The sequence below is a fragment of the Leptosomus discolor genome, chromosome 19, assembly GCF_034619465.1.
Source record: "Leptosomus discolor isolate bLepDis1 chromosome 19, bLepDis1.hap2, whole genome shotgun sequence".
Taxonomy (NCBI): domain Eukaryota; kingdom Metazoa; phylum Chordata; class Aves; order Leptosomiformes; family Leptosomidae; genus Leptosomus; species Leptosomus discolor.
Genome location: NC_141409.1, coordinates 2,580,885 through 2,608,672, shown reverse-complemented (window position 1 = coordinate 2,608,672; position 27,788 = coordinate 2,580,885). Strand labels below are relative to the sequence as shown.

At 58.5% G+C, this 27,788-nt stretch overlaps 3 protein-coding genes across 3 annotated transcripts; 2 read left to right on the top strand and 1 right to left on the bottom strand.

Annotated features, from left to right (window-relative positions):
- The first annotated feature begins 341 nt into the window (after positions 1–341).
- Positions 342–8,311, top strand: LOC104348775 (ectonucleoside triphosphate diphosphohydrolase 8). Its single transcript, XM_009954132.2, has 10 exons — positions 342–392; positions 1,036–1,170; positions 2,138–2,255; positions 2,787–2,937; positions 3,999–4,158; positions 4,996–5,229; positions 6,281–6,553; positions 7,049–7,159; positions 7,754–7,891; positions 8,129–8,311. The coding sequence occupies exons 2-10, from the start codon at positions 1,048–1,050 to the stop codon at positions 8,309–8,311; spliced, it is 1,491 nt and encodes a 496-aa protein (XP_009952434.1). The 5' UTR covers positions 342–392; positions 1,036–1,047.
- A 2,168-nt stretch (positions 8,312–10,479) lies between these two features.
- LOC147414095 (ectonucleoside triphosphate diphosphohydrolase 8-like) lies at positions 10,480–16,107 on the bottom strand. The gene is made up of 9 exons (XM_086475694.1): positions 15,982–16,107; positions 15,194–15,311; positions 14,387–14,537; positions 13,700–13,859; positions 12,982–13,212; positions 11,952–12,215; positions 11,480–11,590; positions 11,053–11,190; positions 10,480–10,689 (listed from the first exon to the last, which is right to left on the bottom strand). Exons 1-9 carry the CDS (start codon positions 16,105–16,107, stop codon positions 10,480–10,482), a joined length of 1,509 nt encoding a protein of 502 aa, XP_086331820.1.
- A 4,471-nt stretch (positions 16,108–20,578) lies between these two features.
- On the top strand, positions 20,579–26,559 carry ENTPD8 (ectonucleoside triphosphate diphosphohydrolase 8). The gene is made up of 9 exons (XM_086475680.1): positions 20,579–20,698; positions 21,129–21,246; positions 22,321–22,471; positions 22,997–23,156; positions 23,644–23,874; positions 24,641–24,904; positions 25,309–25,419; positions 25,574–25,708; positions 26,368–26,559. Exons 1-9 carry the CDS (start codon positions 20,579–20,581, stop codon positions 26,557–26,559), a joined length of 1,482 nt encoding a protein of 493 aa, XP_086331806.1.
- The last annotated feature ends 1,229 nt before the right edge of the window (positions 26,560–27,788 follow it).

The following is a 27,788-nucleotide window of genomic DNA, read 5'->3' as shown; positions in this document are numbered from 1 at the left end:
GGCTTCATGTGCCTTCCAGCCTGCTTGCTGGTGGGTGGTGTGAGAAGCCAAGAAGTCCTTGACTTAGTGTAAACACTGCTTAGCAACAACTAAAACATCCGTGTGTTATCACCCACATTGTTCTCATCCTGAATCCAGAGCACGGCGCTGTACCAGCCACTCTAGCCCAGCCGAAGCCAGGGCAGTGCAAAAGCACAAAGCAGCAGGGGGAAAAGGGTTAAAAGGAGAGGTGTGTGCTACTTGCTGCGGGGCTCCTGTGTGTGATTTCATTCAAATGAGGAGGAGGAACCAACTGGCTGAAGATAAGGTGAAGGAAGATGCCAGCTGAGCCATGAATACATCTGTAAGACAAGCAAGAGAACAGATATTCAAGAGTACTGCCTAAGGCTGATGAGGTCTGAGATAAAATAATGGGGAAAAGATTTTCAAGCAGTATCCACTTCCAAAGGACATAAAAGGCAAGTCCAAGCTGGGTTTGCTGCCGGCAAAGGAGGAGTCCAGAACCACAAGCAAGGACTCGAAATCCAGCTCCAGCTTCGAGGGATCCCACCTGGGCACAAATATCTGGGTGCTGCTGGGAGTGCCAGCAGGTGAGCTGACCTTGCTTACACCTTGTCAAATAAAATCACCTTCCTCTTCTACAATACGTCGCATTGACGTTTTTTTGCCATTTCCCATGCTCTCCTCTGTTCGGTGCAGTGTTTCTTTTGCTCCTCCTGGACCTGATCCTTCCTGGTAATGGTGAGCCAAGCCTGAACAAGTGCAGGACCTGGAGCTCTGTTGCGATCCCATCATGGCTGTACCAGGCTGCTGGGCAACCAATCCCTCTTTCCTCCAGCCCTCACTATTTTATCCTAATATTGCTTTACTCAGGGAAAGATCCGATTTTCTACCAAGATTTCCGAGTTACACAGCTTGAGATAGTGTCAGCCTGGGGAAGCTTTCGGAGCTGGTCTCCTTGCAGCTCTCACAGACCAGCGTTGTTCCCAGCTGGCCGTGTCCAACCACCTTTCTTCTGTGTTTGGGTTTGCAGAAGCCTTCACCAAAATGTTAGCTAACAAGAAGCACTTCACCAATGCCATCGTCGGGGCGCTGGTTGCACTCTCCATCATTGCCCTTGTTCTCAGCCTGGTGAAGATTGAAGACGTCACCCTGCCACCCACAGTCAAGGTGAGCCCAAAAGAAGGTCCCCGAACACCACTGCAGAGACCAGTCACCTTGGGCAGGTGCTCAGAGACAACAGCTTATCTTCAGGGTTAGGAGGTGGAGGGAGGTTAGTAGGAACTGCCTTGTAGTAGCTGGGTGGATGTTTTCTTCCCACCTCAAGATGTGGGCAGAAATACAGCCTGGCCACCTCGAAGTCAGGGGAGGAAGCCTGCTCTGAAAGTAACCACCATGCTATGTACTTGACGTGTTTTGAGATTACCTTGGAGCAGAAGGGTAGGGCAAAGCCCTGCCCCCTCCCATTGCCCTCCCAGCACACCACATCACAGGGCGATACACCTCCACATGGCCTTTGTTCCTGCCAGTTCCCACCAGCCTGTCCTAACCACTCACAGACAGCACGATCATCGTGGTTCCTCCCCATCCCTCCCCTGCAGGTTGGCATCCCAGCCTGGCTGCTGGAAGAGGGTTGGCACAGTTTTAGGCTGAGGTGAAGGGCTTTACGGGGGAGAGGCATGTGGGTGGGTGCTCCTGGACTGGGGCTGGTGTGGCCCTGCCAGTCCCTGCCCAGGCTGGGTGCAGCCATGGGGGTAGCAGAGAGCACTGGAGATGGGAGAGTTGCTGGCCTCAAGGTGGGGCCAGTGTAGACACAAAAGGTATGTAACCAAGAAAGAAAATAAAAAAGCATGAGGAAATAATGAAGATATTCGTGTGAGGTGTTGTTTGTGTGAGGTGGCATTGCTGCACAGACCTCAAGAGAGGGAGTGAAAAAGTCCCTCAGTTGCCATGAGAAATGCCCATGCTGAGGCCAGGCAGTGCCACCGCCTTGCTCTGCCATGGTGCAGGTAGCTGTGCCTTAGCGAGATGTTTTTTGGGGCGTTCTCTGGCCCCATCACCCTGGCAGGGCCATGGTGGGGCCAGGGGCAGGCTGCTGCTCCTCCTTCCAGTGTGATGTCTTGGTTTTCCCTTCCAGTATGGGATGGTGTTTGATGCAGGCTCATCCCACACCTCTCTGTTTGTCTACGAGTGGGATTCAGACAAGGAGAATGACACCGGCGTGGTCAGCCAGACCTTGTCCTGTGATGTCCAGGGTTAGTATCCCCCGGCTATGGGCTCGGTGGTGCCCCGCGTGTTCGTGTGGTGGGTGGGATGACCTGGCCCTTCCTCTTGGCCTGCCCATGCTGGGCAGCTCTGTCCATTGGGCTGTCACTGCTGGCACGGTGGGGAGCCCTGGCTGCAGGCAGGTTGGTCCCTGATTCCCTGCTGGCTTTGCTCATGGTTGGAGGGCCCTCAGCACCATGTAGTGCCCACATGTTTGGTGGGACCGAAGCACCTTGGTGTTCTGGATTTTCATTCCTCCACCTTGGACGGCCCCCAGCTGCCCAAGCTGCTGTCCTGGTCTCACCCATACTGCTGGGGACACTGCAGAAAGCATGGGAGATGTCGGGGAGCCATGGAGCCACATAAGCATGGGTCCGTCAGGTCTCAGGGGACGCGGGGACCCTGTAAAAGCACTCTTTGCTGCTAAGAGGTGACAGAGCTCACTGTCCTGTGCCCTCTTGTTCCCACATCCCTGTCCCCAGTCATTCCTGTCAGCCTGTCCCAGCCTGATTCTCTTCCAGGGCAAGGCTTATCGAGCTATGCCAATGATCCCCTGAAAGCTGGTGATTCCCTGAGGGAGTGCCTGGATAAAGCCCTGAAACTTGTTCCTGCTGCAAAACAGAGGGATGTCCCAGCTTATCTCGGAGCAACAGCAGGCATGAGGCTACTGAGGTATCGCTGTGGGGCACAGGAGTGATGGAGCAGTGACCAAGCGGCAAGCAGCCACTGCCAGGACACAGTGTCCTGCACGGGGCCAGGCTGCCAGGAGCTTCCAGCTCTCATGCTGCCATGAGCAAGTGACTGGGGAGTGGGAGAAGGCAGCCCAGTGGGGACACATGGGTGGCTGAGCTGGCCTGAGCCATCAGCCCTGGGGCAGAGAGGCTGCTCAGAGGTGGCTGTGGGCATCCTGGGACCCCATGTCCAGGATGCTGGGACCCCGTGCCCAGTTCCAAGCAAGAAATGCTTCTCAGAGCTCTTTATTCCTTAGGGAGTTGAGATGCCACCAGGCAATGTGCCATCTGCTCAGATGGATGGGCGCTGGTGGGGGAGCAGGGCAGAGGCAGGCGGCAATGAGGTGCTGCAGGACCTGCTCTTACCTTTCACCAGCCCTTATTAGCTCTCTTCAAATGTCAGCCTTCATTTCATGGTTCTTGGTTTTATGGTTGCAGCTATCTAAAATTATTTCTGTGCCCTGGCAATCAGACTCTTTCCCTAGGAAGGAGCCAGGTCACAGCCTGAAGGTTACTCGCTTCAGAGAGTGAGCACATACCAGCAGCCCTGAGACGTCTTCCCCACTCAGAGGTCTGAAACCAGGCTGGCACCTTCATGAAAGACCCTCTCGAACTCAGCAACCAGCCCTGACGTTGGTGCAGTCAGTGGGTGATGTTCAAACCTGGGGTTTGCAGCACAATCCCCTCTGGCCTCTAGCACTAGAAGATACTTAGCTAGGGAAGGGTGGCCTAGCAAACCTCAGTGTGACTGGGATCAAGCTGTACTGGAAGGAAAATAAATTGCTGTCGCTCCTAGATCTGTGATGCCAAGTCTAGACAGCTGGGATTTACACTGTATGAGCAGCTTTGACAAGTTATATAGCAGGAAACATTTCCCGCAAACTGCTTGTTGCAAAAAACTGGAGTATGTGGAAATGGGAATAAACCCAGACTATTTCCTTGTGTTTCCTCTGTAGTATTGATGTAGCTGGGTATGTGTCCTGACCTTTGAGTCCTTCTTAGGGAGCAGAACAGCTCGGTGGCAGATCAAGTCCTGGCTGAAGTTGCTAAAACCATGCGAGAGTACCCCGTGGCTTTCAAAGGGTCTCGAATCCTTACAGGAGAGGAGGAGGGGGCTTATGGCTGGATCACCATCAACTACCTGGTGGACTCCTTCACTAAGGTGGGAGAAGGGTGAAACACCCACTCCTTCTTTGCTAATACAGCTTTTCTGATTTTCCTTAAGCTTGCTTAGTGCAGAAGGAAAGGTCAGGTTTAATGGCTTTCGGGAATGACCTAGGGGAAGCAGCCAGTTATCCGCTGGCTTGCCTACAGAGAAAGAGGAGGCAGAAATCGGAAACGGGGGTGTCTCTGTTAAGAGCTAAGGGCACATCTCTGCACTGTGGGGACACAGGATCTCTTGGTCAGCCATGCAGCCCAGTGGGGACTGTTTGCTCCTCCTGGGCTTTGTCTTGCTGCCCTGGGAAGGTCCATCTCCGTGTGGTGCTGGGAGACTCCAGTTTTGGTTCAATGGGCCAGTCTAAGGAAGTTTGAACCAAACCTCTTTCCTGCCACCCTCTACCCCAGCACTGTCATAGCTGAGGGCAGTGCTGGCACCGCTGGGCTCCTGTGCAGGCTTTTGGAGGATTTCTGTCCTTCCCCTTGCACCAGCACCTCTGCAGCCCACTCTTCAGGAAGGGCAGCCCCTCCAAGCCAGGTCCCCACCAGCACTTTGGTCTGGGGACTGTTGGCTCAGAGCCACGTGAGCCCACAGCACGTTGGCACATCGGCACGTCTCGACCATCAGACAGTTCAATCTCTGTGTTTTCTGGCTCTGATAAATGGCCAGGCTGGTTGGGCAGGGCAGGCAGTGGGGCCTCACGTACGGAAATAACTGAATTGAAAACCCGTTGAATTTAATAACACAACCCTGTTGACTTCAACAGGATGAGAATTTTGCTCAGGGAAAGTAAGCCCAGCCGTGTATTAATCCTCTTCTTCTCCTGTCCTGCCTTGGCAGTACTCCCCCAAAGCACACATGTGGGTTCGTCCAGAGGCACCCAACATTTTTGGGGCACTGGATCTTGGAGGAGCATCCACACAGATCAGCTTTATGCCCGAAGGTTCAGTGATAAGCTGGAATGAAGCCTCCAAGTTCACACTGTATGGGTATAACTACAACATCTACACACACAGCTACCTCTGCTATGGGCAGAATGAGATGCTGAAGCGACTAGCAAAGCAATTGATTGCGGTAAGAGGGGAGCTGGGGGGGGAATGGGGTTCTGGTCTCATGATACCAACCACAGACTTGTTAATGCACAGAATAAGAACAGGAAACGCTCTTCCAGAGAGGCATCAGCAGGAACTGAGAGCGGGTACAGACTCCTTGGAGCACGGGTAGGCAGATGTGGAGAGGAACATGGGAAGCGTCAGAAGGAGCGACTTGGGAGACATCTTCTGGCTGTACACACCTGCCTCACACAGGGTGTAGAAAAGGCAGGACCAGGCTCTTCTTGGAGGTGTGAACTGACAGGACAAGAGGCAATGGGCACAAGGTGAAACGTGTGAATTTCCAACCAGATGCAGGGGGAAAGTTTTTCCTGATAAGAAAGGTCAAATATTGGAATAGGACCCAGAAATGCTGCGGAATCACCATCCTTGGAGATACTCAGAAGTTGATGGGACCAGGCTCTGAGCAACCTGGTCTAGTTGGTCATGCTCTAAGGAGGGGTTTGGCACAGGGACACTATAGCTCCCTCTGAACCTCAACTGCTCTGTGACTGCATGGATCTGAGAAAAGTGAACCAGAGATCTTTCTCAGGCCGTTTTTTGAAAGGTCAGAGGGGGAAAGGGTGTTCATGGAGCTGCACCTTGCCAGGAGAAGCAGCCTTGGTGAGCCAGAAGGGTTTGCTCGTGCTGCACAGCCAGTAGAATCCCAGGTGGTGTCCCTAGTTGGGGTTCGAGCTAGAGACAGAGCTAGAGCTGGGATGGAGAGGGCTTTGCATGCCCCAAATCATGATCCTGCTGGCCAGGGGAGAGACATGCTGGATGCCTGAAATTGGTCTGCCCCCGTGGGAGAGGGAATGAGATAAAGCAGAGTGAGAACTAGTGTTGAGCTCAGGCTGGGACTGCAGATGGCCAACACCACCAGGATTAAACCACAGGAGGGGCTTTCCCTGCTGAGGAGGTGGGAGGCGCCTGCGCCTGCGGCTTTGGGGGGAGCGCTAGGGGAGTCCTGCTGGCCAGCATGCCCCCCAAGAGGGTTTGGAGGAGGCTGCAGCCTGCCATTTTGCTATTCCCAGGAGTCATCCTCCAGCATGCAAGTCGATCACCCTTGCTACCCGAAAGACTACGATGAAACCGTCTCACTGTCTTCCTTCCGCACCAGCCCTTGTACGAACGGGAGTGACCGATGGCTGACCCTTGGAGACAGGAATGTGACCCTGGAGGGCAGGGGCAATGCCAGTGGGTGCCTGGCTGCTGTCAAGAAGCTGTTCAACTTCTCAGCATGTGGCCAGAGCCAGGACTGCACCTTCGACGGCATCTACCAGCCCCCGGTCAGAGGGCAGTTCATTGTAAGGCAAATCCTGTCCTCCCTTCTCCACAGCAGAGTGTGTCCTCAGTTGCTGTGGTGTCCCTGCGTGCCCCATGGCACTGTCACCTCCCCACAGCAGAATGGAGGCAAGAAGCTCCCGTATAACCACTGCCCCAGGGCACACCAGGGATTGCTGCTGTCTGGTTTTCCAGCCAACTCTCCAAATGGGACCTTGTTAGTAAAACAGGTGCTTAGTTGAAAACCAAGTTTTCAGTAAAAAAACCAAACAGCTGAGCCAGCGGCCTTCAGGCAGGGCTCTGCCTGCACTCGATGTGCTGCCATAGCCAGCAGGCACCTACACCCCCAGCCCGTCATCTCTGCTGGGACACGGACAACGATGCCCTGGGACTATACAAGGGTGGGACAAACCTGGTAAAGGACAAACCCCACCTCCTGCTTCAAGGGACTTGGGGACAGCTGCCCGGGGGATTTTCCCAACTGTAGCTCAACGGTATTTCTGCCTCTTGCCTTTCAGGCCTTCTCTGCCTTTTACTATAATTTCAAGTTTCTCAATCTGACCGAGGGACAGTCGCTGGCCACTGTCAGGGAGACCATCGAGCATTTCTGCACAAGAAGCTGGGAAGATGTACGTTCCCCATGATGGGAGGCTGTGGGGAAGCTTCACAAGCAAAGGGGTCCTGGGATGGGGGAAGAGGAGTGGGAGCCAGGGAGCGTCCTGCACCCACCCTTGGAGACCCTCCTTGCTCATACAACTTTGGGAAAGGGGCAGCCAGGGCAGGTGAAGGCAGCAAAATCTCCCCTCCCATACAGGAGCTGGAGATGGAGGTAGGTCTGTAGCACTGGAGGATGGTGAGAGGAGAGCCAGCTGCTGGCACTGCTCTGGAGACAAGTCGAATGGGGATGGGTTTGACTGCGTTGTGAACTGTGCTAGGACCACCTGCTAGAGAGCAGGAGCCCCTTGCACGAGGAGGCTGAGGTGGGAGAATCTGGGGCAAGACGAGCTCCAATATGTCTCTCTGTTTCCATGTGGAGTGTAAATCCTCGTCAAAGGAGCTGTCCTGTGTGGACAGGTCCAAAATACCTGCCTGGTCCAGAAGTCTTTTTCTGGATGCTGGTGACTGCAAAGCCGTTGCCCCTCATACAGCAGTTGTCAGGGCATTGTCCCTGCACAGAAACTGCAAATAACTTCCCTTTCTCCCCAAACATGTCCCCACCCCAGCTGTCTTCTAGCTACCCTGAAGAGAATCCTGAGCGACTGCCTAAATACTGTGCCAATGCCAACTACATCCTCACGCTCCTCCTCGACGCCTACAAGTTCAACGAGACCAGCTGGAACAACATCTTCTTCCAGATGAAGGTAGGCAGCAAACCCAGCCTGCGGGCAGGAGTAGAGGCAGCAAAGAGCCAGCTTCCCACATTGGGGTGCTGTGAGACCCATGGTCCAGGAAGCCCTGCCTGCCCCACATCCCAGTGTAGCACTGTGTGTGGGGCCACCTACTACACCCAGTTTGGGCTGTTCAGGAGTAGGTGGCCCTGCATCCTCAGTGTGGCTTTCCTGCAGGGCTAACTCCTCATCCCCTCTCTCCTTGGGCAGGCGGGGAGTGCCGACGTCGGCTGGACGCTGGGGTACATGCTGAACCTCACCAACATGATCCCGGCGGAGGCTCCAGCATGGGTGAAGGGGCACGTTCCATCCCTGTGGGCTGCAGCTGTCGCCTTCATCATCCTCACCCTTGCCTTGGGGCTTGCTGCCCTGCTCCTGCTCTTGTGGATGTAGGAGCCCGGCTGCGTTTTAGAGCCTGGCAGGAGCACCTTGGGGCTGGAGGGCTGTCTGCACTACGGTGCCCTGCTCTTCTGCCAGCAGGTCTGGCAGCCTGAGGCTGGTTCAACAACGCTGAGCACCTGTAACCTCTACAACACTGAGGAACTGAGCTCTGGCCTTCCACGGGACTGCCCCCAACGTGCAGATAGGCACCATGTGAGGTTTCCAGAGGAGCTCCACTCCTGTGGACACCTGCTGGGATCAGCCTACGCACTACAGGAAGCCCAGCCATGCCTATCTGCCTCCTTACACCATTACGCCTGTTACAAATATGGCCTCCATCCCACCAGCAGGCACACGGGCTGGAGAGCCAGCCTGGCCATGGAAGAGCTCCCCGGGTGCCAGACTGTTAGTGCACGGCTGCAGGCACTTGGTGACAAGGTGCTTCATGCAACGCTGGGTCTGACCACGGTTGCCAACAGCCAGGCAGGTCCCTGCTGGGTCTGCCAGCCTGAGGGCATGCAAGGGCTGTGATACCCCAGCGGGCTCTCCTGAGGGTGTACCGTTTGGGCTTACCTGATGGTCTCAGAGACAGAAGGCAAATTGAGCATCCAAAGTCAGAAGCATGGTCCATACTTCCCCAGAGGGTCCACCTCATCTCACCTCATCTTCCTTTTCTTCTGGGATAAATGGATTGATGGTCCTGAGTGTCTTCCTGGAGGCCAGACTGTCCCACCAGCAGCAGGTCTGGATGCTGTGGGTGTCAGGATGAAACTCCAGCAGGCTGCGAGTCCTGCCCTGACCCAGCACACGTGGCTGAGCTGGGTCTTGCCCATGACAGTGCCCTTGCCTTTGCCTTTGGTTCTGCTCATTTGTTATCTGCCCTGTGGATGATTCATCTTGTTATTTGCCTCCTGGCAGGAAGGAGCTGACCTTTGGTTCCTGCAGAAAGGCAGGCATCTCACAGCTCTCGTCATCCAAATAAATATTGTAAAAGACAGCAGATGGGAAATGCCTGTTACTTTGCTCCTGAACAGTCACAATTTTATTGTTTCTGTCTCCCAGGTAAGGGCTGGTGATGACGACAGGGACTCAGGGCAGAGTCAACATCACTCAGTGCTGTGGGAGATGCCCCTGGAGACCTCGCAGCATCCGCCAGACCTCGGAGGGGAGCCAGCAGGGCACAAGGACAGGCCTTTTCCTTCCGAGAGCCAGAGTGTCTCACCTCCCCCATCCACTGGCTGCCAGTGGGACCCCCCCAAAAATGTAAGGGGGACGCCAGGAGCTGCCCTGACATGTCCCAGCAGCATTGCCAAATTGCCCTGTGTGCTGGAAAGGCAGGGTGAGATGTCTGCCTGGCACAGACACGGGGTGCAGCCAGACCAGAGAGGAACCTCATGCAGGAGAGGCAGGGGCTGCTGCCAACCCCTGACTCACAGGGCTTCCCAGTCCTGGGCAAAGCCCCAGTCACATCCACCAGGCCAGCTTACCCCCATCGCCCCATTGCCTCTGCCCCACTGTGTAGAACAGAACAGAACAGAACAGAACAGAATAGGATTTTTCAGTTGAAGGGGCCTACAATGAACATCTAGTCCAACTGCCCGACCACCTCAGGGCTGACCAAAAGTTAAAGCACGTTGTTAAGGGCATTGTCCAAATACCTTTTAAGCCCTTACAGGTTTGGGGTACCAACCACCTCTCTAGGAAGCCTGTTCCAGTGTTTGACCACCCTCTTGGTGGACATGGGTGATGCAGGCTCTTGTCCCTGGATGGGGCAGGACACATCCACCCCCTGTCGGGTATCCGCTGCAGGCTGCAACCAGCCTTGTGATGTTCCCGTTGCTATCAAACACCCCTTCTCCCTTCCCTGACCCACTGGTCCCACCATCTCCAGCCACCCCACATCACTGTGGTCCCCACACCCCCAGCACTGATCCCCTGCCCCACATGGCCATGCCCTCCCTCCTAAAGCATCTCCACCCAGCAGTGAGGGGAAAGAAAACCAGGCAGCACACAGCTACAGGGAGGATTTTTTAAAGCCTGTGCAGGTTCCAGCTCGCCAGGCCAGGACACAGGTGCCCCACATCTCCTGGACACATGGGGGCAGTTCCCCAGTCTGCAGCTCCTCACGCAAGTGCGGCAGCAGGACCAAGGGGCTTCAGCAGCCTCCGGAGCCAGCGCTGCTAGAGACGCTCATAACTGGAGGCGTTTTTCTGGCAGGATATGACTGTGAGCAGGCAGAAGAGGAGGATGAGCATGATGGCCAGTAAGACTGTGGCTGCTATCCAGTCGCTTCTCTGGAGCCCTACGACTCTCTGGGGAGTCTCCGAGGGAATCATGTTGGTCAGATTCAGCATGTAGCCCAGAGTCCAGCCCACGTCTACGTTAGCGACCTGTGCAGACAATGAAGGAAGAGGGATGTGAAGGGCTGCAAAGGACCATGCAAGCTGGAGAGATAGAGAAGACCTTTGCTGTTGCACCCCCAGGTCCTGCTCCACAGCCACCATATCTGTGCACACTTTGGGCTGCAGATACCCAGTTAGTGAGAGAAGCTGGGGGAAAGCAGAAATGGCCCAGGCCAGATGTCCCAGCAGGTGCCTGTGAGCATAACTCAAGAGCTGCCCTGAGCACAGGCAGTGGATCCTGCTGCCCTGTTATCCCCTGCTCCCCCATCCAGGCAGGGCAGGGGCAGGGTGGGTGCAAGCCATTTCATAGCACAAACCGTGAAAGCTGGGGGCTGCCGAGCACTTTGGTACCTGCTGGACGAAGTGGATGTTACGCCATGTCGTGTGGTTGAATCTGTAGCCCTGCAGGAGAAGGATGAGGGCATAGGAGCTGGCTGCACAGGCGTCACGGACGTGGGTCCTGTTCATGGTGGGGAACCGCTTCTGCACCTGCAGAGGTGGAAGTAGCAGGGTGGGGGCTACCAGCATGGAGAAGTGCTTGGTGCACCCACGTTGTGGGGAAGAGCCTCACAGTGCAGCTGGGAGCAAAGACCCCAGAGTGCTGGGGCTTGGGGAGCACAGAGAACCAAGGAGGCTGTAGGCTGCTGTCCCATCTCTCTCCCTGCCCAGAGATCTGCCAGCTCCCTCCAGCTGCCATCTGCTGCAGATGAGCTCTCAGGCTGCCCAGCGCCCGGGAGAAACGTGGGCAGGGCCTGGCATCTCCTAGGCAGGATCTCACCTCCTTCCAGGTGCTGGTGCAGAATTGCCTGATGGTGGCATTGACTGCGCTCAGGGTCTGTCCTCCTGTCAGGTTCAGGAAGTGAAGGTTGTGATAAAGCCCCGAAAAAGCCTGTGGGTGTTTAAGACCAAAGGCAGCATGTTAGTGAAGCGCTCAGGCCACTGCCACCCCCTCAGCCCTCCCACGGGGTACTCTGCTCTGATCAGCACCATAAGGTGATGATGCCTGCCGACCCACTGGGAGGGAGCCCTGGGACTGCTCCCCACACCAAAAGAGACTGGTGCTGTGACAGCAGAGGTCTGGGTCTGCCTGGCATGCTGGTGAGCACCCTGCATGGCTCCATGGGACATCCAGCTCTCAGGGCTGGCACTATTGAGACTTTTCTCCTACAGCAGTTTTCCTGAGGTGGCCAGCCTCTGGTGCCCCCAAACCCCACACCCCCACCACAGCCACGGGGACGGAGGCTCCTTACGAAGAACTGTCCCCGCACGGGCGGCTGATAAACCCCGTTGAACCCGCACGTCCTGTTGGCCCCGCAGCTGAAGTTGAAGAGTTTCTGGATGGCGGTGCTGCACGCTGCTGGGTCCCCTGTCCCCGTCACCGTGAAGACCTCTGCAGGCCTCGGCGTGCTCGGGGCACGGACACAGGGGCTGTCATAGAGGTCTGCCGTGCTGACGTTCTCCTGGTAGCCCTTGGGGTAGCAGGGGTGTGACAACTGCTGGGGAGACGGGCTGCCCTGGAGAGAGCGCGAGCCATTAGTGGGGCTTGGCGTGGGATGCCAGTGAGACCCTACCCCGCAGCCCAGCCTGGGCTTAGGCCTTCCCAAAAAGCAGGATCTAGGCCCCAGGAGGACCTGAGGACAAGCAGGGTCCCTCCTTCGCACGATGAACCTGCCCGCGGCTCTCGCCGGTCCTGCTGTCGGCCCCACCGCCGAGCCGTGCTGGGGTGGCGATGCCGCTGCCAGCCGGTGCCTCCGCGCGGGGACGGCGAGCGGCTCCCGAGGGCAGCGCGGGCTCTGCCCGCACGGAGAGCCTGTGGCTCGCGGCGGTCGCTCTGGCCCCGCGGCAGCCCGCGGGCCCCAGCCCAGCAGGGCCCGAGGGTGCCTCCCGCCTGCACGCTCCCCGAGCAGCTCTGCCTCCCGCGGCGCTGGGCCGCGCGCTCCGTCCCCGGCCAGACAGGAGGACACTGCGTAGGGGTGGGGCGGAGTGCGGGAGCTGTGTTGGGAATCCTCTCTCCGGGCAGGAGTTGAGGGAGGGCGAGCGAAGGGGGACAGCGAGACCCGAAGGACATGGCTGGGCTTGGGAAACGGTGAAAAATGCCACGACACGGCAACGTGTGGGGAGAAGGGAGCCCTGGCAGGGAACCACCACCACCTTCCACCCAAAGGAGGGCATGTTCTGGTTCAGTACATAACATCTACACGTGCCCGGCGGTTCTGGAAGGCATCTTTCAGGGCAATGGGAAAGGGCTGAGGAGATCCTGGTGGCCAGCGGCTGCAGTACCTGGTGGAGAGCTGCCAGCAGCCTCTTCAAGGCCTGCGTCTGCCCATAGCAGAGGTAGCTGTGGGTGTAGAGCGAGTAGTTGGTGCCGTAGAGCCTGAAGAAGACGGAGGTGTTCTTGTCCTCCACGGTGACTCCAGGCTGGAAGGTTATTTGTGTCGAGGCACCCCCAAGGTCCAGAGCTCCGAGAACCTCCGTGTCCCACGGATGTTCCCATTTCTCTGCAAAGGAAAACTGGCCCGATAAAACAGCAAGTGTTAGTGTCAGCTGGAGGGACTCTCAGTCCCTGCCCCTTCCCTCAAGGTTTTGTGGGCTCACAAGCCCCTGAGGCACCTTCCACACCCTGTCTCCCTCTTGAAACCTTTCCTGCCTACGTCCTCCTCCACCCACACAGACCTCCAGGGTCCAGAGGCTTTGAGGAGGGACGGAGTAACCCCTTCATCTGGGGACGGATGTTGCTGCATCCCTGTGATGCCAAAATGGACCCAGGCGAGAGAGGAGAGCACCGGGCCAGGCTGAGCTGGACACAAAGACCCTGATCCTGTTCAGCACATCCCTGGAGCTGAATCTGCACTTCACAACCACCGGCTACACTTCTTGGGGTGACTCGTGCCCTGAAACTCCCTTTTTCTCTCCTCTGGGAATGAAGAGACCTGGCTGTAGCTGGGACAGGGCTATACACACGGCTCACCCCTCCTCTGCCCTCTCCCTGAGCCCGCACCTTGACGAGCGTCTCCAGCAGGTAGTTGACGGTGATCCAGCCGAAGGAGCCCTCCTCGTTGCCCGTCAGGATCCGAGCCCCGCGCAAGTCCACAGGGTACCGGCCAATGGCCCTGGCGACCTCGGCGAGGACCTGCTCGGCCTTGCTGCTGTTCTGCTCCCTGCCCAGGGAAGGAGACAAACGCCGTGCGCTGGAGCAGGCAAAGGCTGGGGAGCTTTCGGAGCAGGGCTGACAGCAAGAGGCTGCTGCCTTCTGCCAAGGCGCGGGGCTGCTCAGAGACAGGGCACATCCCCCTGCAGCGCTGCCCAGCCGGCAGGCTGGCTCCTGCAAGCCGCCAAGCCCCTCAATTGCTGCGTTGGGAGCCTCCCTAAAAATGCTGCCTGCGGGCTCTGCCTGAGCACGCGGGAAGGTTCATGCAAGTCCGGCAGAGGAGGGTCATCCACCTCGGGGGCTGCTGCCGGGCTGCTGCTGCAGTGGGCTGGGGGGTTCCCCCTGGGCACGGCCGGCGGCTCTCTTGGACGCCCCATCGGGCTGCAGACAGGGATGCCCATCACCATGGCCTGCCCGGGCAGCAGCCCCCCGTACCCCAGCCCGCCGTGCCCCCAGCCCCTCGCCCCGGCCCCCTGTACTGCAGACAATGCAGAAGCGCGCGGTGGGGAAGGGGGGGGGGGTGCACAGCTCCAGTACCTCAGCAGCCGCATGCCCGCTGTGGCCCCCAGGTAGGTGGGGGTCTCCCGCTGCTGCTCTGCTGGGACAACCTTCATGGCCTTGTCCAGGCAGGGCTTCAGGCTGGCTCCAGCCTCAGCAGGGTTGTCTGCGTAGCTGGAGATGCCGGGTCCTGCAAGAGGGCACCCTGCGATTGAGCCAGTGCCACCCCGGAGGGACAGGATAGCAGGGGATGCATCCACCCATTCCCCAGGCCCAGGGAGCTCTCTGGATCTCCTTGGTAACCCAGGTGTCCCAGCCTCAGCCAAAACTGTGCTGCATTTGGTGCTGCACAGATACCAAATGAAAACTGCTGCCCCAAAGAGCAGGTAGAAACCGCATGCAAAAAACCAGCAGAAACACAGTAATGTTTAGGGGCTTCTGCAGAACTTTTAGGAGACCCCGTGGAACATGAAGCAGCACATTATGAAAGAAGCTGTGAAGAGATGTTGTGGGAAGAAATGCCAAGAAAGCGGTTGCATGGAAAAAGGAACAAACTGCACATCCAGCATCCCAAGGTGCAAGTTGATGCACAGCCACTGGCTGCAAGACTGGACTGGCTCCAGGAACCATGCTAACTGGGGTCCAAATTCCTTACCCACCTCTGGATCCTCTGATTACTGTAGGGTTTCCTAAGGTGCAAACTATCCCCACTAACACTTTACTTTGGTTCTTCTGCCAGGCCATCTCCCTTTGGCCCAGTACAGGCTGACTCAGATCACCAATGATGCCTTGAGAGTTTGGGGCAAGTGATGGGGGAGGCTGGGAGAGAGGGACGGACACACTCACCAGTCACGGTGCAGGCCTCCACCTGGGTGACGATGCCGGTGCCGTTCTCCTTGTCCGCGGGCCACCGGTAGACGTAGAGAGCCGTGTGCGTGGAGCCAGCATCAAACACCAGGCCATACTGGGGGAGACAGAGGGGACACGGTCACGGCATGCTCGGGGCCGCACCAAGTGCCATGGGGGTTTCTGACAGCTTCTCCTCTTGCTTCCCGTCCCTGAACGTGAGCAGCACAGTTTTGCATGTCCGACTTCCTTTAGCAGCCCCGCTCAACCTCTAACCCCCCCTGATTTAGCCATTCCAGGGGCTTACAGCTCGGAAAGGGAAGGTGTACAGGGCAGCAGGGTGATTTGCAGAGCAGGGAGGCATCCAGGCATGTCCCAAAGGGCTCAGGCTGCCAAAGCTGCTCCCAGACCTTCATGAGTGGCAAATCTTACAAACCCTGACTATTTTTTAACAGTTTGCAAAGCCCAGCAGAAAGCAACAGGAGAGAGGGATGTAAACCCATCACGTGCTCTGGACCTCTGAAAACAGAGAAAAGAAAGTGTTTGGGGTGGAAAGCAGTGCAGCCCTCTGGGGCTGCTCTTCTCTCTCCCTTCCTTAACACGGAGCCAGGACTGTGGTTTAGGGGGGGTGGCTGATCTGCCCGGTGCTACCTTGATTAGGTTAAGCCCAGAAAAGCTCGGCTGGTTATGGGAAGACTTGCAAGCAGAGAGGAAGGCAGGGCTGATGGAAGGATGAGAAGTGGCTGGTGGACATTCCCAAGCTCTCCCAGGTCCCACCAGGCACCTACTTTGTTCCTCGTAGGAAGGGCAGCATCCTTCGCCAGGGTCAGGAGGAGGAAGAAGACGGCCACCCCCAGCACTGCCAGCACCGTCGCCAAGCTCCAGCCCACCGCCCTGAGCAGGCGCTGCCCCATCCCAGCGCTGGGCTGTGGGGAGGGAGATGGTGTCTTGGCAAGGGCAGCCCCAACCCACCGGCCCCTGCCTCGTCCCTCCAGCTCCTCCCGGGGTCTCGGGAACCGCACACCCCCTACATGCCCGCCTGGGACACGGAGCAGCCGGCTGCGGGGACCATGAACGTGTCCCTTGGCCGGCAGCAGAGCAACACCCTGGGACGGGGCGGGGGCACTCGCCCAGCGGCAGCTCCCGTCCCGCGACAAGGCAGGGGCGAAGGCTCCCTCAGGCCCGGCCCCCGGGGAGCGGGTGGCCCCCGCCGTACCTGTGCCGGCAGCACCCCTCAGTCCTCGGGCGGAGGTGCGCCGAGCCCGCCGCCGCCTCTGCCCGTGCCCCCGGGCCCTGCCCGCCCCGCCCGCGCCGCCCGGCCCGCACCCGGCCCCGCGCAGCGCCGCAAACCGAAAGTGAGGCCTGCGGCGGCCTCGCCTGCCCGGGCGGCGGCCCCGGCCGGCCCGGGGCGGGAGCTCGGCGCGGCGGGGGCGCTCGGCGGCGGGGCAGCACCCGCGCCTGCCTGCACCTCTGCCGGCACCTCTGCCGGCACCGCCCCGGGGCGGTAGGACCCCGGACACGGGGAGGGGTCCCTGGCCGTGGGCATGGGTCGCTGGCTGTGGGGACTGACAGGACCCTGGCCATGGGGACAGACAGGACCCTGGCCATGGGGAGGGGTCCCTGACCGCGGGGAGGGGTTCCTGGCCGTGAGGATGAGTCCTTGGCTATGGGGACAGACAAGATCTGGCCATGGGGAGGGGTCCCTGGCTGCAAGGACGTGGACTGGGCTGTGGGAACAGACAGGACCCTGGCCATGGGGAGGGGTCCCTGGCTGTGGGGACATGGATCTGGCCATGGGGACAGACAGGACCCTGGCCATGGGGAGGGGTCTCTGGCTGTGGGGACATGGACTGGGCTGTGGGGACAGACAGGACCCTGGCCATGGGGAGGGGTCTCTGGCTGTGGGGATGGGTCCCTGGCCATGGGGACAGGTCCCTGAGCTCGGGTGCAGGTGGGTCTCTAGCCATGGGGATGGGTCCCATATGGATGGCTGTGGGGACAGGTCCCTGGCCATGGGGACAGGTCTCCACCTGTCAGGTTCCTCCTGTTTCTGTCCTGGGCCCCTCCACCAGCCTGTCTCTGCCTGCAATGGGGCAGCGTGGGGTACAGCAGAGCCAGGTGACAATGGGGGTGCGGGTGGCAGGCTTGGGCCATGCTTTACCTTGCAGTGTGTTTCTGCAGGGATGTCTGCTGGGCTCCCAGACCTCAGCCACTGCCTTCATCCTGGGGCCAGCCCGCTGGCAGGCTCCCCAATGGGCAGACTGGGCTTGTCGAGAGCTTTCTGGGGAGCTGCCCCCCCTGCTGAACCCCAGCCAGGCTGTACAGGCACCCACACTACCCCCATGGGTGGAGGTCTCCCCAGCAAACATGCTCCTCCAGCAGCGAAGTGGTTAACACCGGACAGTGTTTCCACCCCGGCTCTCCGGCCCCAGCCCCGCTGCCTCCTGGACAAGAGCTCTCCTGGGCAGGTCGCTGGTCCGGGGCCAAGGGGAGGGCCATACTGGGGACTCGGGGCAGCCTTTGTCCCAGGAGCGGGGCTCTGTGCTCCAGGTACACGCCGACACCGGGGCGAGCGAAGCAGTGCCGGGAGCAGCAGCTGGGAGCAGCCCGGGTGAGCCACGGGCAGGGGCAGGTGCCAGGGGGCTCTAGATGGAGCTGTGCAAGGAGGGGTGGTGGTGGGCTCAGCCCCGGGTGTGCCCTGGCCAGCAGCTGGGTGCTGGGGAGAAACACATTCCATGGGCTGGAGGGGCAGGGGGGAGAGGGCTGGAGTGGCCGCTCGCTGCGGGGGGGTGCCCAGGGTGCGGGGGGCAGAGGGGCACGGAGGGGACATGGACGGGGCATGGAGGACACTGCTGGGAGAGGACACTAGTGGGAGAGATGGGAGGCAGGGGACCACTCTGCCTGGCAGAGATGCTCCCCGCATGCATGTTCACCCTCACCCTTTTCTCGAGAGCCCTTTTGGCTTTCAAATCCCAAATGTGCATGGTGGGAAGTCGGCTTCCCATTTGCCTGAGAAAAAGACAGTTTAGATCCAGCAGTGCCTCTGAGCCTTTCCTCCTGAGTGTTGAGGCCCCCCCTGTCCCTTCCCATGAGGGACGCTGCAAGTGAAGGACATCCCACCAGTGTTTGTAGAGCACTTCGGTGTGCCCAGTCGTACACAAACAAGTGCAACACCGGCCCAAGCGCTGTGCACAGCTGGGAACTTCCCACACGTTGAAAGGGCCAGGCATTGCTCTTCGTGGCGCTGTGCAGCAACGTGCCTCTTCTTCAGCTCTGGAGGCATCACCGTCATCTTCCCGTCCCTTCTGCTCAACTGAACCTGCAACATATGGCAGCAGGTATCAGTGCTGGCCAGCCCCGAGGTGCCACTGAAGGTTGGGCAGATTGATTAGCTTCTCATGTGCCTCTTGGCTTGTTTTCCAGCCACTGGGCTCCCTCCCCCTGCCCTGCTCTCCTCCCCAGGCCTTGCCAGCTCTGTGCTGCCTTCAGATGTTGCCTCCTGCTCAGTCAAAACGGAACCCATTTCCCACCTGCTCCCACATTCAGGATGGTGTAATTTATCACTGTTTTGTATTGTTCCACCGCACGGTGCCTTGGACAGAATTTTCCAGGATGTGGGCTGGGCTGGGGACTTTTGCCATTGCTGTGTTACATGGAGCAGAGGAATCACATCCCAACGACATGGTTGTATCTGGGAAAACTTTAGCAGCGTTGATAGGGCTGGAGATGTGACAATATATGGATTCATCAGCTGCTTCCACATGATCTCTTCTGGCCATAGCCACCCCACAGGGGAGGGGTCCTGGCTGTAGGATAAGGTCCAATAACAGGTTTTCTGCAGAACCATGTCCCATGCTGTGGGCCAGAAAACAGCTGCTATCCATCATTGTACATCTCATGTCACGCAGGAGATTGGTTAGCCGTGTTCATCACCGGAGATGCTGACTCCAAAACAGGAATCGGTGTTTTCTTTGACCTTGACAAGGTCTTTCCTCTCCTATTCAAGCTGCTGATCTGGCCTAGTGGAAGGGCAAGGGAATTTCTCTGTGGTTTTGTGCACTTGCAGGAGAATTACGTAGCCAGTTGACAGCCTCCAGGCACCATCTGAAAACACTGGTTGGGTTAAACCACTTCTCTAGGCTGTGTCCAGGGCTTTTGGGGCATCCACCACCAGCTGGAGTCTGGCTTGCAGCCTAATGCTGTGGACAGGTGTCAGCCTGGCTCCCCGCAGGCATGCTGCCTGTGCGGCCGGTGGCGTGGAGCAGGGAGGTGCAGGAGGAGGAGGGAGAGCTGAGCATTTAGAGAAGCACACCTGGAGCAGCTGTGGGGTGCTGCGCACGCGGACATGTCAGCTGCTGTCTGCTGAGGCTGTTGCAGAGAACCAGACCCTTTGCTTCTCTGCTGCCATTTCTTACTGATACCCCAGGGCTGATTCTGCCGGGTGCTGAGCTTTGGCTGGATGAGTGGGAGGCACAGGACCTGCCCTGGTCCCCAGGGGCTCCTCTGCACCCCGCTGGCCTTGCCTGCCCATGCAACGCTGTCGCTGTCAGTGTGCCAGCTTGGCTACGGGGCTGTGTGTGCCCAGATTGGCAGGAGCTTTCTGCCTCTGCCCTTCTGCCTGCCCTTGGGGCTGCAGGAGAGGCTTGGGGGTCACCTGCAGGCAAGGACGCTGTCCCTGCATGTCTGCTTACTTGCTGTGGCATCGCCAAGAGTCACAGAGAGCTGGACCAGGCAGGAGACATGTGGCTGGAGATGCTCTTCCCCTGCATGGAGCAGAGAGGACCCTCTCAGGGACAGTCTGAGCCTGTTGGGCAACAGATGCGACGTGACGGTCCCAAGTCTTGTGGGACGGGTTTTGGAAGGGTGAAGGGCACTATGGCAGGATGTGGATGCTAGAGGGATGCAGGTCTACACCCCAGAGGGGATGGCCACACTGGGAACCTGCCAGGGCATGGTCCTGCTCCCATTCTGGGGCTCCAGCTGACCACTGCTGTGCTTCCCCCAGTGATGCTGCTGGGAAGGGAGATGCTGCCCTACCACCCAGCCGGTAGTTTGAGCAGGGCAGAGGGAGGGCATCCAGGCTGCATGCAGAGAGGGACCTGAAGGGCTTGCAGACAGAAGGCAGAGCTGAAAAAGCCATACCAAAAGTCCCCCGGGGAGGGAGTGCTCAGAAGGACAAGGTGTCCCAGCCCTGTGACTGCCAAGGGTCTCCCGTAAGATCAGCCATGCACTGGAGAATGGCCTTAAGCCCTCGTTAGGGAAGGGGAAATTCCCACCTTGATACGTCCCATCCCCATCCATGAGATCTGCATTTCACAACTGGCCTTGCAATTGCAGCGGTGTGTGAGCTGGGCGTTGGGGCTGTGCTTGCAGGTCGGAGGAGGAATGGACTACAAAGCCAAGGCTGTTGCAGGTCTCTTGGCAGCGACCTGTGTCTTCAGCATCATTGCCCTCATTCTGAGTGTCGTGAATGTGAAGGACCTGTTTCTGCCTCCCAGCACCAAGGTAGGGTCCTTGGGAGGAGCGCAGCTGTCTGCTCTCACTTGGGTGCTGGCTGCCCCTGCTGTAGGATTTTCCCCAGGTTTCAGGCATGCTGTGCTGTTTGTCACCGAGATGGGGACAAACTCCCGCACCAACTGGCACGCCAGGTGGGTCTGGCAGAGTTAGGTCACTGTGGCTGGCCCTACGGTACATACAGCCTTTTCATCACAGAGCATTGCCAGCTCAAAGGGCTTGAGATGGAGCCTTGTCCCCGACACAGCTGGTGACTGCAATGCCACAGGGCTTTTTCTGCTCTGGTGACACTTCGTTTGGTCAGTCGAGGTTCCCCTGCCCACCAGGAGCTCTGCTGCCTCTCCTGGAGCTCCCCATGCTCTATGGCAGGTGAAGCAGCTCTGCACCCCCTGACACCTTGTGTCCCCTCTGCCTCCCCCAGTACGGTCTGGTGTTTGACGCTGGCTCTACACACACAGCTCTTTATGTCTACCGGTGGCCCGCGGACAAGGAGAACGGCACTGGCATCGTCTCCCAGGTGGAGGCCTGCACCGTGCCCGGTGAGTGTGCTGGGACATGTCCGTCCCTCTCCCCTGCCCAGCTGGGGGACGCTGGGGCTGGCTGGCCCCAGTGCTTGCCAGGGTGGCTGTCCCGCAGCACCAAGGCAAGTTGGCTTGTTCATGCCAGATGTGGTAAATGTCCCAAAGGGCATTTATTTTTGGGGCATTTATAAATATGCAAAGGGGCACTTATTCCTGTCGCAAAGGTGCTGTCAGGCTTTGGCACAAGGACTGGTCTCTCTGGAGGAAAGGGCCAGGCTAGCGACAGGAGGTAGGGTCGGCTAAATGGTACGTGGAGCTGGGCTGGGACTGGCAAAGGCCAACAGGCCAGGACAGAGGTGCCTGGGCAGGGGATGAGAGGGCTCAGAGATCGCCTTGACCTCAAATCCAGGCTCTGTGGTGGTGGTATGGCAGTTACTGGTTAACTGCAAAGGTCTGGCAGAGGGCAAAGTGTAAGGGAGAGAGTGCGTGGGCTAATGGCAATAATGGTGTGCAAAGCTCGGGGGAAGGGAAATAGTGGTATTTCCACCCCAAAGCCTATCCCTGCCCAACACAGGACCATGCTGGGTGCTCAAATCTGGTGCCAGCCTCTAAAAATAGGAAGTCAAACAAGCAAGCAGTGCAGAGGGCACCTCTGCGTGCGCGTATCGGCTCCACACGCCGTCCTAGCCGGACAAAGGAGAGCTTGCGCCTTCCCCAGGGATATAAGGAACAGCTCTATTTGTCACCAAGTCCTGTGGAACCGGCTGGCCGCCTCCAGGCAGTTCGGCCTCCCTGGGATTAAGCATGTGCTCAGCATCACAAGACTCCGGCTGCAGCCCTGCCCCTCCGACCAGAGCAGGAGCTCACTGCCTGCCCCTGCAGCGAGCCAAGGCTGTGCCCTGGCCGTGGCACGCATGCTGCCTCCAGGCAGGCCAGCCCTGAGCACTGCCCTTCCAGGGACACCCTTGGCAAGGGCACAATGAGCCCGGGTACGTGGGGAGAAACCTCTCGGGGCTTTCTGTGTGGATGTGTGCTCTGCTATCCTGTCCCTCCGGGGTGGCACTGGCTCAATCGCAGGGTGCCCTCTTGCAGGACCCGGCATCTCCAGCTACGCAGACAACCCTGCTGAGGCTGGAGCCAGCCTGAAGCCCTGCCTGGACAAGGCCATGAAGGTTGTCCCAGCAGAGCAGCAGCGGGAGACCCCCACCTACCTGGGGGCCACAGCGGGCATGCGGCTGCTGAGGTACTGGAGCTGTGCACCCCCTCCCTTCCCCACCGCGCGCTTCTGCATTGTCTGCAGTACAGGGGGCCGGGGCGAGGGGCTGGGGGCACGGCGGGCTGGGGTATGGGGGGCTGCTGCCCGGGCAGGCCATGGTGATGGGCATCCCTGTCTGCAGCCCGATGGGGCGTCCAAGAGAGCCGCCGGCCGTGCCCAGGGGGAACCCCCCAGCCCACTGCAGCAGCAGCCCGGCAGCAGCCCCCGAGGTGGATGACCCTCCTCTGCCGGACTTGCATGAACCTTCCCGCGTGCTCAGGCAGAGCCCGCAGGCAGCATTTTTAGGGAGGCTCCCAACGCAGCAATTGAGGGGCTTGGCGGCTTGCAGGAGCCAGCCTGCCGGCTGGGCAGCGCTGCAGGGGGATGTGCCCTGTCTCTGAGCAGCCCCGCGCCTTGGCAGAAGGCAGCAGCCTCTTGCTGTCAGCCCTGCTCCGAAAGCTCCCCAGCCTTTGCCTGCTCCAGCGCACGGCGTTTGTCTCCTTCCCTGGGCAGGGAGCAGAACAGCAGCAAGGCCGAGCAGGTCCTCGCCGAGGTCGCCAGGGCCATTGGCCGGTACCCTGTGGACTTGCGCGGGGCTCGGATCCTGACGGGCAACGAGGAGGGCTCCTTCGGCTGGATCACCGTCAACTACCTGCTGGAGACGCTCGTCAAGGTGCGGGCTCAGGGAGAGGGCAGAGGAGGGGTGAGCCGTGTGTATAGCCCTGTCCCAGCTACAGCCAGGTCTCTTCATTCCCAGAGGAGAGAAAAAGGGAGTTTCAGGGCACGAGTCACCCCAAGAAGTGTAGCCGGTGGTTGTGAAGTGCAGATTCAGCTCCAGGGATGTGCTGAACAGGATCAGGGTCTTTGTGTCCAGCTCAGCCTGGCCCGGTGCTCTCCTCTCTCGCCTGGGTCCATTTTGGCATCACAGGGATGCAGCAACATCCGTCCCCAGATGAAGGGGTTACTCCGTCCCTCCTCAAAGCCTCTGGACCCTGGAGGTCTGTGTGGGTGGAGGAGGACGTAGGCAGGAAAGGGTTCAAGAGGGAGACAGGGTGTGGAAGGTGCCTCAGGGGCTTGTGAGCCCACAAAACCTTGAGGGAAGGGGCAGGGACTGAGAGTCCCTCCAGCTGACACTAACACTTGCTGTTTTATCGGGCCAGTTTTCCTTTGCAGAGAAATGGGAACATCCGTGGGACACGGAGGTTCTCGGAGCTCTGGACCTTGGGGGTGCCTCGACACAAATAACCTTCCAGCCTGGAGTCACCGTGGAGGACAAGAACACCTCCGTCTTCTTCAGGCTCTACGGCACCAACTACTCGCTCTACACCCACAGCTACCTCTGCTATGGGCAGACGCAGGCCTTGAAGAGGCTGCTGGCAGCTCTCCACCAGGTACTGCAGCCGCTGGCCACCAGGATCTCCTCAGCCCTTTCCCATTGCCCTGAAAGATGCCTTCCAGAACCGCCGGGCACGTGTAGATGTTATGTACTGAACCAGAACATGCCCTCCTTTGGGTGGAAGGTGGTGGTGGTTCCCTGCCAGGGCTCCCTTCTCCCCACACGTTGCCGTGTCGTGGCATTTTTCACCGTTTCCCAAGCCCAGCCGTGTCCTTCGGGTCTCGCTGTCCCCCTTCGCTCGCCCTCCCTCAACTCCTGCCCAGAGAGAGGATTCCCAGCACAGCTCCCGCACTCCGCCCCACCCCTACGCAGTGTCCTCCTGTCTGGCCGGGGACGGAGCGCGCGGCCCAGCGCCGCGGGAGGCAGAGCTGCTCGGGGAGCGTGCAGGCGGGAGGCACCCTCGGGCCCTGCTGGGCTGGGGCCCGCGGGCTGCCACGGGGCCAGAGCGACCGCCGCGAGCCACAGGCTCTCCGTGCGGGCAGAGCCCGCGCTGCCCTCGGGAGCCGCTCGCCGTCCCCGCGCGGAGGCACCGGCTGGCAGCGGCATCGCCACCCCAGCACGGCTCAGCGGTGGGGCCGACAGCAGGACCGGCGAGAGCCGCGGGCAGGTTCATCGTGCGAAGGAGGGACCCTGCTTGTCCTCAGGTCCTCCTGGGGCCTAGATCCTGCTTTTTGGGAAGGCCTAAGCCCAGGCTGGGCTGCGGGGTAGGGTCTCACTGGCATCCCACGCCAAGCCCCACTAATGGCTCGCGCTCTCTCCAGGGCAGCCCGTCTCCCCAGCAGTTGTCACACCCCTGCTACCCCAAGGGCTACCAGGAGAACGTCAGCACGGCAGACCTCTATGACAGCCCCTGTGTCCGTGCCCCGAGCACGCCGAGGCCTGCAGAGGTCTTCACGGTGACGGGGACAGGGGACCCAGCAGCGTGCAGCACCGCCATCCAGAAACTCTTCAACTTCAGCTGCGGGGCCAACAGGACGTGCGGGTTCAACGGGGTTTATCAGCCGCCCGTGCGGGGACAGTTCTTCGTAAGGAGCCTCCGTCCCTGTGGCTGTGGTGGGCAAGGACGGAGGGTGGGAGTCTTCTCTGCTACTGCTTGTGGGAAGGAGTAGGGAGAGAGGGGACCCCAGAACTGGTCCCGTCTGCAAACCTCTTCTTCTACACTGTTAGATGGCTTCTGCCTCCTGTGATGTCCCAGCCTTCCCTGAGGGAACCGGGAAGATGTCCCAAGGAGCAAGTCTAAGCTAGCCCAGAGTGCAAGCAGCAGCCTTGGGTCTTGTCAAACTTGATGCCTGGCAGAGCATCAAGTGGTGCTGGATGCAGAACCCTGGGAATTACATGGGACTCTGTCCCCAGGCAAGAGCGGTCCCTGGGACTTTTTTTGGGGGTGAGGAAGGACATGTAGCTTTTACCATCTCCTGTTATTCCCCAGGCCTTCGCTGGGTTCTATTACACCTTCCACTTCCTGAACCTGACCAGCCAGCAGTCTCTAAACAGTGTCAACTCCACAGTCCAGACCTTCTGCAAGAAGAACTGGACAGAGGTGAGAGCCCTTTGAAGGCAGCAAGGAGCCCTGTGCTGGCCCTGTCCCAAATCTCTGCCCAGGAAGCACATGTCCTGCTGTTCCCTGGGCTAGGGAGGGTTTCTGAGCATCTGTTTCATCTCCTGTTGCATCGTGTCCCCTGATGGCCCCACAGCTGGTGGAGACCTTCCCGCAGGAGAAGGAGTACCTACACACGTACTGCTCCGTGGCGATTTACATCTTGACGCTGCTGCTCGATGGCTACAAGTTCAGTGAGCACACGTGGAGCAGGATCCACTTCAGCCAGCAGGTAAACACCCTGCAGGGCACTGAGAGCGGGCAGGCAGCTGCAGCCACATCCTTGCCACGGCCTGAAGACATGTTCAGGAGCCACATCCTTGGTGTCCCCTGTGCCAGAAATGTGTCCCCATCTCATGGCTGCTCCCCAGTGACCCCAGCACAGCTTCACTCTTTCTTACCTGCCCCCAAACCTCCGGTGCCAGCTTGTTTCTCACTTAATCTGGTGTGAATGTAAGATAATTTTAAGGGGGTCAGAGAAGTGCAGAGCAGGATTTGGCCGCTTTGGTTTCTGATGTTGGGCAGAATTGACTTGAGCATCAGAGAGGTGATGGTGGCCCCAGTGACCCATTGGAACCAGAATATGTCCAAATTTGAAGTACCCTGAGGGAGGAGAGAAGCTCAGTTCCAAACCCATGTGTGGGTCACAGAGGCACATCTGGACCTGAGCAGTCATCCATGTTCAGCTGCCCTTTAGGCCTTGGGAAGGGGAAACAGGAAAGCTCTCAGTGTAACTGGTGCTGGTAGGATGAGGTTCACCATAGCCAGGTCCATGTATGAAATCACAGCTCAGGCGGGTCATGGGAGAGGTGCCCGTCAGTCCCTTGCACCACAGTTACCAGTGCCTGGGAGAGGCATTTTTGGGTGATCTCCTCTGCTCTCTCACCTCAGGCAGCAAACATGGACATCGGATGGACGCTGGGCTTCATGCTGAACTTCACCAACATGATCCCCACAGAGGCTCTGGAACACGTCAAGGGGCACCAGCCCAGTCTGTGGGCAGGTGCCATCTCCTTCATTGTACTGGCCACAGTGGCAGGCCTGGTGGCTGTTTTCCTGCAGTGTTTCTGGAAAATGAAGTAGCTCCCAGCCTCCTGACTAGAGGCATCCTGCCCAATAAACCAGGCAGAGAAGGGGTGCAAAAGAAGGTGGAAGGGGGGGAAGAATGAGGGCATTACACCCATCTCCATTGCTCAGAACATCTAACTGGGTCATCTCTGTAAAGATGTCAAAGATGACAAAGGTGTCTTGAGCTCTCCAAGTACCTCTAAGAGGAAGAGACTCCTTTGATCTGGCTGACAAAAGCTGACTGAGGCTTGGTGGCTAGATGAAGCCAGATAAATTCGAACAAGAAATAAAATCCATTTTGTTTTTCAAATATGTAAGTCACTAACCAGCCTAGCACAGCTTCCTTGGCACTTCCAGTCCTGCTGGGCTGCTCTCCCAACAGCTGTGGGAAGCAATTGATGATGGAGAGCAGTGGTGGCCATCTAAACTCTGAGGAGAGGGGTGACCTTATCTGTATCTTGCCCTGTGCAAGATGTGCAAGATTTTTGTAGTATGTGACAGAATAGCTTCCCAAACTAACTGTCAGCTGTCTTTATATATATTTACTGGCATAGCTCAGCAGAAAAATACAAGTGGAAGTTGATTTAAGAGCTGCCAACTCTGGCTCAAAGTTTATTTTATATTCAAGTTACGTAGCACAGCTTTGTCAGACACCAAATCCGTAGCAGGTTCCAGCTCCAGGCACTTGAGTGTTTTATTTAGATGAGCAGAGCCCAGCACAGCTCAGCTGCAGGAACTGGACAGTCATTTCAGTCCTTCCAGCTCCAGCCAGCAGCCCAGCGCTACGCTGCCCAGCCAGCCCTCTCCTCAGCCTCGCCAGGGCTCTGACAAAGCCCAGGGTTGGTCTGAGCAAGGATGGTTCCACAACTACCTCTCCTCTGTGCTGCAAGACCCCTGCCCAAGCAGCATGAAGCAGGAACACCCAGGCAGGACTCTTAAGTCCTGCTTCAGAAAAGAACCAAAGGCATCTGGGCCAAGGAATGGTCAGAGCCCTTTGTCTCTGGCAGATCCATGGGGTATTTGCTGTGGAAGGTGATACATGGTGGTCCTAGCCTAAGGTGTTATCCCATACACCCCACTGCAAACTGGTTACAAAAGCCTTTCAAATGAGCAACATCTCTATGATGGAGAAAAGGTTACGTGACCCTGGGGCCTTGGGAACAGGGCGCTGCCTCCTGCTCACAGACGGCTGCCCTCAGCTTCACTACAGTGCGGCTCAGCCTTCCCAGCCTGAACGTGAGCAA

Excerpts from the sequence above, each read along its gene's own strand:
- LOC104348775 (XM_009954132.2), top strand. The coding sequence starts at position 1,048 with ATGTTAGCTAACAAGAAGCACTTCACCAATGCCATCGTCGGGGCGCTG. Across the intron at positions 5,230-6,280 it reads TAGCAAAGCAATTGATTGCG|GAGTCATCCTCCAGCATGCA; the intron begins GTAAGAGGGGAG and ends TGCTATTCCCAG. Across the intron at positions 7,160-7,753 it reads GCACAAGAAGCTGGGAAGAT|CTGTCTTCTAGCTACCCTGA; the intron begins GTACGTTCCCCA and ends TCCCCACCCCAG.
- ENTPD8 (XM_086475680.1), top strand. The coding sequence starts at position 20,579 with ATGGACTACAAAGCCAAGGCTGTTGCAGGTCTCTTGGCAGCGACCTGT. Across the intron at positions 22,472-22,996 it reads GCGGGCATGCGGCTGCTGAG|GGAGCAGAACAGCAGCAAGG; the intron begins GTACTGGAGCTG and ends TTCCCTGGGCAG. Across the intron at positions 24,905-25,308 it reads CCGTGCGGGGACAGTTCTTC|GCCTTCGCTGGGTTCTATTA; the intron begins GTAAGGAGCCTC and ends GTTATTCCCCAG.
- LOC147414095 (XM_086475694.1), bottom strand. The coding sequence starts at position 16,107 with ATGGGGCAGCGCCTGCTCAGGGCGGTGGGCTGGAGCTTGGCGACGGTG. Across the intron at positions 11,591-11,951 it reads CCGTGCGGGGACAGTTCTTC|GCTTTTTCGGGGCTTTATCA; the intron begins GTAAGGAGCCTC and ends AAACACCCACAG. Across the intron at positions 10,690-11,052 it reads ACATCCACTTCGTCCAGCAG|GTCGCTAACGTAGACGTGGG; the intron begins GTACCAAAGTGC and ends TTGTCTGCACAG.